Source organism: Pistacia vera, unplaced genomic scaffold, assembly GCF_008641045.1.
Source record: "Pistacia vera cultivar Batoury unplaced genomic scaffold, PisVer_v2 Contig292, whole genome shotgun sequence".
NCBI classification, from domain to species: domain Eukaryota; kingdom Viridiplantae; phylum Streptophyta; class Magnoliopsida; order Sapindales; family Anacardiaceae; genus Pistacia; species Pistacia vera.
The window spans coordinates 600,480-609,017 of record NW_022196104.1 but is presented as its reverse complement, the minus strand read 5'-3'; the positions used below and the strand labels follow the sequence as shown (position 1 = coordinate 609,017).

Sequence of the window (8,538 nt, the reverse complement as noted above, 5' to 3'; positions counted from 1 at the left end):
TTATATAATTTGTCGGCTTAAATGTCAGCTTTGTTACACACAAAATGCACAAGGAAATGAGGGTGGAAGTGTTATATATGAAAATGAAAAATAACATGGAAAGTTGCTGCAGAAACAGAGGATAAACACAGCAATAATAGAATTGGATGTTGCAGAATTTGAATTCACTTTGTTGGTTGAAACTTTTCTCTCTAAATTTGTCTCACTTACTCACTGCTTTAACAAGACAAGAGGTAAACTTATTGAACGAAATAGAGACAACAACAGGAACAAAATAATAATAGTAAAATAAAACAAACAGTAAACAAAGAAAGTTAATACGCGCGATTTACCCTGGTTCACCTAATGTGGGCTACGTCCAGATGAGTCAATATTATTGCAATATGCCTCACCTCTCTCGTTTACAATGAATGAATTGCTCTCACACTCATAACAAGAGAAAAGTATGTTTATATACTAGGTTTAAGAGATTAAACATAGTTTTACAAGGATTCCTATTCTTAAGCCCAACCCAAAAAGGAATTAATAACTTAAAAGAAATCCTATAGCGGTTATACATGGAAAAGCCCAAAACCACCTACAGGCTCGGGGGCGCTGCCCCTGCGACCCCCGAGTGCGTCTCCGTTACCCTTTAATGCTGAAGTAATCGACAAACTCCAACACTTATATGCTTCTTCTAACAATAATGATAACAAAATGGTGACTTAACATGCAAGATGTATACTACTTAAACTTGCGCATCGCGCATAACAAACTTTATTCAATGTTTCTTGAAAGTACAAGCATATAACTAGGAATACATTATTCAAAACATAAAATTTAAGCAAGAGAATTTCAGCTTCTTAACTTTCAAGTGCTAAGTTGGAAGATTCATTCCTCTTCAGCTGAGCTTAGCTGCAACCACCGGGACCAAATCCAACCCTCTGTCCAACAATATCATGGTGCACCTCTTTTCCCCTTAGTTGACTATTACCCAAAATAAAAGTAGGGTTATCAGGGTCTGCTGTCTGAAAAGCTAAACACACTTGGCTTAAATCCTTTTTATACACCACCATAATTCCCTTCACATCCAGATCCAATTCAACCCCACCTTTGAAGAAGAAAGAAATCTTTGGTATTACAACTTCATCATAACTGCGAAAATCATAACAAGTATCAAGATCATCGCTCTCTGGTTTTATCATCTTATATTTTGACATTTGCTTACGGAAAGCTGATCTCGGGCCACATACAGGGATGGTGGCAGAGCCGTGATGGTTGTTCCAGAATCAGTAACCGTTTCTGATTTAGTATACTCTGAACTGGCTACTGGTAGCTTTTCCCCAGCGACGGTCATTCCAGTTACCATAATATCGTAAAACAATGACTGTTTGGGAGAAGTGATTATTGGAGTGAATTTGACAAATTTGTTTTTGATATCGTCATCAGATTTGCCAAAGGTTATGTATCCAGTGGAACCACAAGATGATGGAAAGCAGTAAGAAAAGTATTTTTGGGAAGTTTGTGATATGAAGGATGATGGATTTCGAGCGAGACCCATTAACCCAGTTACTCCATCAATATCGGCGGAATCGTTAGTGCCGCATCCGAAAATGTAAGGGTATTTGACAAATGTACCAAAGCCATTCATTATGGTTAACTTTTCAGTTGCTACGTGGCCATCGGAACTACCGCTACCGTATGAGACACCGTAGAGGCACGTATTGGAATTGCAAGTTGGCTCGAAATCTGCATGTACAGTAATCAACAAATTTCTTGTTACAAAAATACCGTTTATGCTCCAAAAGGGATTGGTGCACGCAATCATCTATCTTTAAATTCAAATTAAAAAAAAAAAAAAAATTTATTAATAGGTATTTGTACCTGGTAACCAGGCTTTCGACCGGCATGGAACGGGAGAAGAAGTCGAGGATTTGGTTGGATCAAATAACGGGGTCTTTTGTTTAAAACATTTAAGGCATGGCTTGCACTGCGTCCAAGTGATGTCGCTACCAGTGTCCAAAAGGAGAGTAACAACTTGTCTTGGCGTTCCCAGGGATACAGTGATATAGAACTCCCCATTTGATAGAAAAGGCACGGAACCGACTGTTAAGGCCTTTGTTCGCTTTAAATGGTCATCATCATCACTACCAGAATGTTTGGGCTTGAAGATTCTGGATTGAATGTATTTGGCTCGGGCTCGGCCTTTGTGCAGAATTTCCGTGTAATTTGGAGATTTTACTTTGCCCTCATTTATGGTAGAGCATGGACCATATTTGCTTACAACCTCTAGAGATGCTTTGTTTGGAATTGAAACAGCAAGACATAATATTCTGTCAGACTCTCAATAATAATTACAACAAAATAATAGCCTTTTTTAATTAATTATGAAAATTCAAAAGTGTGTATTAATTAATGTATATAACCTGTGGTGGAAGTCCGGTTGCAAACAGTTGGGGGCAATAGAGAACTGACTTCAACAATGTGACAATCAGAGCATTGGGCTTCAGCTTGTTTAGCATAACTGTTCTTTACAGAACAGAGAAGACATAAAAAAAGAAAGAAAGCTTGTAGGAGAAACCTGAGAAACATGGAGATATAAGTGGACATGGGAAGAAGCTTAACCTCTAGTCGCTTACTAGCAAGAACGTGCAAACTCTGTTTTCTTGGGTCGCTTTATATAAGCAGCTGGCTGAAACATTGGAGGAGACCGTAAAATCTAATCGCATTAAGTGCAAGCTAGTCTCCTTTTACCTGATTTTCGAATGTGCGGACACTTTGTTTTCTCCATTAGCTCCATAGACGACATGATAGGCACATTCATTTCAAAGTAATATTTACCCTTGTTTGTTTGACTTAATATCTTATCTTAAACATAAAAACGTGTTGGTTTTAATATTACTATTCAATTCAAAGTTTAATAATATTCTTTTTAATTCAAAACGTTTAACAATTACCTTTTCTAATAAAAGTTTATAAATTAAAAAAACACCCACACCGATTCAAGCCACAGTCGCTCGCTAGCAACCATTGTTGGTTTCCAATCACCGCTGGCACCGAAACTATGTACGATCAATCGAATCTGGTTGATCATGCATCGATTTGATTGTTTCCGACCAGATCCACCATGAATCTAGCTAGAAACAGTTAGATCTATAGTCAAAGATCAGGCCGTTAACGGCTAGATTTATTTTTACTTCATTTTCAGGATTGAAACCTTAGAATATGACATTTCAAGTCTTTAGTGGGTATAAAATGTTTCAGCACATGGAGTGACAACCATAATCGAAACCTAGGGGGAAAAAAAAAAAAAAAAAATTCAGTGACGTGAGGCATCGGGCCATTAATTGGTCCCAGCAAAGAAGATAATATTAGCCAGAAAAATCCAATCAAATCCATCCTTAGATTGGATTGCATGGGATGCTGTCCACTTTTGTTTTGAACAATAAAGAGAAAGCCTCGTTTGTTGCATTTCCACTTTTGTTTTCAGTGATAAATTACAACTCAAACTAATTGATCCAATATTTCTCGAGCTGTCGAGTGCTGAAAAAACAAAAATAGTAAAGTTGATGGAATTGCCGGCCATGTCAAAGTAATTCCTAATCACTTCATAATTCATATCACTATTTCGGGGGGAGGGCCCTGAGTTAACTGAGTCCAGTATTTCTGCATTTTGTTCTTCGAAGCTTAATCTTTATTGGGTTGTAAAATTTTGAACCACATGAGAGATATTTGCAACATATGGTGAAGCAATTCCCCATTAAAACATTGATCATATCTCAAACTTAATTCCAGCTAACAAAAACAGTGTTGTCATTATCAACAACTAAGCGGAATGCTACCCTATAGAATCAGACGAGAAATAATTGATATGTTATGTCGAGTTTTTAAGCTTTCATATTGGCCATTCTTTTCTGAATTGATCTATATTTCTCCCTCGTCCACATTTCTGTGAATCAAGAAAATTTGAGAATCTATATTTCCCATTAGCAACATCGTTTATTACTCTTTGCTGAATATTCCCTAACAAAATAGGTACATTTTCATCGCTAGTCCCACTAAAACCTAAACACACCGTCCATTATTTGAGCAAGCCACTAACTAGCACAATCAAAAGTTTCATTTCATGGTGGCAGGGGCCAGATAATATCCACTGTATTTGGTTTCATACACATTTTCAAACCAGCTAGGGAGACCGAAATCGGTCCCAACAAAAAGAAGGAAAAGAATGGAGAATCAAAAGCAACGTGTGGGAATGGATTCCCCACTTTTTCAGAATAATCAAACCACTTCTCACGCCAACATATTTAGTGGTAGAATGAGCCATAATTGGACACCTTAGAATATGACCATACAAGTAAGATTGTGGCCTTTCCACTACTTTGAGTTTAGACCCCAAACATGAAAATGAGCGACACATGGTAAGAGAAACTCCATAAGCATATTCTTACTAAATATGTTGAATGAGCAACACTGCTTATATTGGTGCACAAAGATTCTTTGTTTGATGGTCTATTGTTAGCTTGAAGAAATAAGTAATTAATGAAAGACGAAAGCTTATATAAACACACAGAATTTACTTTTCATTGATTCGTCCTATTTACATGTTTCATGGTTAGAGAAACTTCCAAAGTACGAGGCCCAAAAGCCGGAAGGTCAATTAGGCTTTCATCCATTGATTTCTCTAAATTGATAATTAATGTTATAACACAGTTTACTTCGTAATTATACAGTTTTCTTTCTTTACAAGTGGACTTTAAACTTCTGGCTGCATTGATTTTGTTATGCATATGCTGCCACTGATGTTAAGGTACAAATGTGGGAACTTTAATGAGAAAATTGCTGGCCACTGCAAATGCCCACTAACTGTTCCGCTATAGAACATTCACCTTACAAGTATAAGGAAAAAAACAGATAACTACGGTCTTTGATTAAAACCACAGAGCGAGGCTCTGCAAAAACAGGAGCCCCCACAAAGTTAAGACATTAGAATTAACAAAATTTGAAATCCAGTCTTTAAACAATCTACATATGAATTATTTAAAATACATGAAAACAAAACAATGGAAAAATACTTAAATCATATCTATTGGAGATTGTGCCATTTGAAGGTAACCATATGAAGCTATTGCAATGAGCTGAATTATCAAATTCTTCAATATTGGTGTAACACCCCACTTGAGGTACGTGGTTAAGATTTGATGAATGACTTGAATGTTTGTTGATTTATCCTTATTTGAGTCTGTATGTTGTTAATATTGCTTAGTTTACCCTTGGTTGAAAAGGTATCTTGGTTTGGTTGAGTGATTGCCTTGAAAATTGTAAGACTTGGCGGAATATTGAGGTTACAGTCTTCGCCGCAGCGATGAGGTGTGTGAGAGGTACGAAGAAAACAGGGAGGAACAAAGAAAGAAAGAGATCTGAAGTTCTTCTGTATTTTTCACTATATTGAAGAAGTACAGTAAGTTGACATTTATAGTGAAAACAGAGCAAAATACGTAAAGCAGAAAACAGAACGTAAAACTGTTACAGAGACGTAAAACAGACTGCAAAGCTGTTACACCGGTAAAACTATCTTAACAACTTTTCTAACAAACTTCTTAAACTGATTAACAGCTTTAACAACTTCATTAATCAGTTTACTAACATCCTCCCTTAAACCAAACTATCTTAATCATCAGTCATTGTTTTACTGACATCCTTCCGTAAATCAAGCCATCCTTTCATTAATCAGTTTACTAACATCCTCCCTTAAACCAAACTATCTTAATCATCATTCATTGTTTTACTGACATCCTTCCGTAAATCAAGCCATCCTTTCATTAATCAGTTTACTAACATCCTCCCTTAAACTAAACTATCTTAATCATCATTCAGTGTTTTACTGACATCCTTCCGTAAATCAAGCCATCCTTTTTGTCATGCATACTAACGTCTGATTCTGAACCACGTTAGCAACAACACTCTCATGAACTTGGTGCAGCAGTTCTTTTGTAAACTGATCTGATGAAGCTTCGGTATTTAACTAGGCTGTTACAGCACCAGTATTATCTTACAGATTAAACAGAGGTAATTCTGAAACAGAGAGGATTAAAAAGAAACTCAGATTTCTTGGTCAGGAGAGATGACTTTAGTATCTGAGGTTTCCTGTGAAAGAGAGGAAACAACCGTAAGTTTATGTCTGAGAGCTTCAAATCTCGTAGTGGACAAGGATTTGGTAAAAATATCTGCGGTTTGGTGCTCTGTAGGGACATAGCAGACTTTTAACTTTTTGGCTGCAATTTGTTCTCTGATGTAGTGCATATCTAACTCAATATGCTTGGTTCGAGCATGGAAAACTGGATTAGATGCAAGTGAGTTAGCACTCTGATTATCACACCATATAACAGGAATTTCAGGAAGATGCAGACCCATTTCAGTGAATAAACTATGAAACCAGGCTATTTCTGTTGCACCTTGAGCAAGAGCTCTATACTCAGCTTCAGTAGAAGATAGGGCCACTACTTATTTGTTTCCTGGAGCTCCATTGCAGCAAGTTAGATCCAAGGAATAGGCAGCAACCGCTGGTTGATCGTCTGTCCTGAATACTTCCTGCCCAGTCAGCGTCAGTGAAACATTCAAGATTAATCTTTGTATTTTGGTGAACTTGACCACAAATTTGAAGTGCCTTTAATATACCGAAGAAGTCTTTTGCGCTTGCCAATGAAGTTGAGTGGGAGCTTTTAGAAATTGACTTAATTTGTTGACAGAAAATGCAATCTCAGGCCGGATAGTGTGAGATATTGTGTGCACCAATAGTACTCCGGTAGAGAGATGGGTTGTCAAATGGCTCACTACTCAAATGTTAATTTGTTTCCTAATGCCATTGGAGTGGAGCACGGTTTGGAGTCTGACATTCCAGTTTAATCAGTAAATCCCGTGCATATTTGTCTTGGCTCATATGTACTGCTGAACCTGTTCTTTGAACTTCAAATCCCAGAAATACTTAAGAGAGCCCAAGGTTTTTAAGGCAAACTCAAGATTCAGTTTGCACACAATGTCTTGAACTAACTTATCATCACTTCCTGTCAATAATATGTCATCAACATACAATACCATATAACCTGATTGTTTGTCTGTAAAAATAGACTAGGATCAGCAACTGAACAGAGAAAACCCCACTTTAAGAAGGCATTTTTGAGCTTCTCAAACCATGCCCGAGGGGCCTGCTTAAGTCCATAGAGTGCCTTTACCAATTTACACACGAGAGGCTTTTTATCATCAATGAAACCTTGTGGCTGAGTCATAAAAACTGTCTCACTAAGCTCTCCATTGAGGAAAGCGTTATTTACATCAACTTGCTGATATCCCAGCCATATGTATAGCCAAGCTTAGAACACTCGAATGGTAGAAGACTTTATAACGGCTGAAGGTTTCAAGATAATCAATCCCGGGGTTTTGTTGAAAACCTTTTGCAACAATCTACTGCTTTGAACCTTTGAATGGACCCATCAGAATTTTGTTTTACTCAAAAACCCATTTACATCCAACTATGTTCATGTGTATTCAGCTGGAACAAGTTCCCAAGTATGGTTGGATATTAAGGCTTTGAACTCACTTTCCTGGCAACTTTCCAGGATGGATGAGATAAAGCTTCAGCTACACTCTTTGGTTCACTTGTATCTAGGTGCGAACTAGATGAACTAACATGGATATAAGAATTTTAGCTTTAACCGAGTAACCATGGTGGGTATTTAATGAATGTGAGTTATGAGTAGTGGTGTCAATGGTGGCATGATGTACTGGTGTTTAGGAAAGGGAAACGACACAAGATGAATGGATTCAGAGAACTAGTAGAGTTGTCTTGTAATGTAGTGGGAGAATTTGTAAGAGGCTGGACAAAGTGTTTAGTAGGTTCAAGAGCTGACTTATGGACAGATTGTGGAGAAGGCTCTATAAAAGGTGAACTTGGTAATGACTAGGTGACGTGAGGAAGGTTTTTCTAAAGGATCAGCATTGGTGTTTTATGTGAGGAGTTTGTACTAAGAAAGATGTGGAGCTGAATAGTAACAATTTGGAAAGTGGACTGGATTTTGACATGGAGCTATAGATGACCTTTGCTGACCAATTGTAGGAAAAGGTGGTGAAGGAAAAGAAGATAGGTGCATGTTCAAGGAAGGTTGACTCTAAATGAGCTCTTATCACAAGAAAGAAACTGTGGTGATTGACTCGTTTTAGGACAGAAAGCAACATTTTCATGGTTGCAAAAGGAAATGGTTTTCATCAAACTTAGCACTTTGACATATATAAATCTTGCCTTTAGAATCCATGCATTTGTATCCTTTGTGATGCATGCTATTCCTACAAACGTGCATGTGGTGGTGTGAAAATTAAATTTGTGTGAGTTTATAGGTCTAAGGTAAGATAGACAACAACCAAAGATTTTAATACACTTATAATCGGAATTTGTTTAAACAAAATATAAATGGAGACAAACCAGATAATACAGACGTGGGCAGCCTATTTGTAAGGTAAGCACGGTTTGGAAAGAAAGCCACCAAAATTTTAAAGGCATTTTAG

General features: G+C 37.2%; 1 protein-coding gene across 1 annotated transcript; it reads right to left on the bottom strand.

Annotated features, from left to right (window-relative positions):
- Positions 1-721: 721 nt before the first annotated feature.
- Positions 722-2,788, bottom strand: LOC116134917 (aspartyl protease family protein At5g10770-like). Its single transcript, XM_031420602.1, has 4 exons — positions 2,734-2,788; positions 2,431-2,503; positions 1,864-2,312; positions 722-1,728 (listed from the first exon to the last, which is right to left on the bottom strand). The coding sequence occupies exons 1-4, from the start codon at positions 2,786-2,788 to the stop codon at positions 1,181-1,183; spliced, it is 1,125 nt and encodes a 374-aa protein (XP_031276462.1). The 3' UTR covers positions 722-1,180.
- Positions 2,789-8,538: the final 5,750 nt, after the last annotated feature.

What these genes read in the sequence shown, in the direction of transcription:
- LOC116134917 (XM_031420602.1), bottom strand. Translation starts at nt 2,788, where the DNA reads ATGTCGTCTATGGAGCTAATGGAGAAAACAAAGTGTCCGCACATTCGA. An exon ending in GTTCTCTATTGCCCCCAACT is followed by an intron (nt 2,313 to 2,430) that starts GTTTGCAACCGG and finishes AGAGTCTGACAG; the next exon opens with AATATTATGTCTTGCTGTTT. An exon ending in GTCGAAAGCCTGGTTACCAG is followed by an intron (nt 1,729 to 1,863) that starts GTACAAATACCT and finishes CTGTACATGCAG; the next exon opens with ATTTCGAGCCAACTTGCAAT.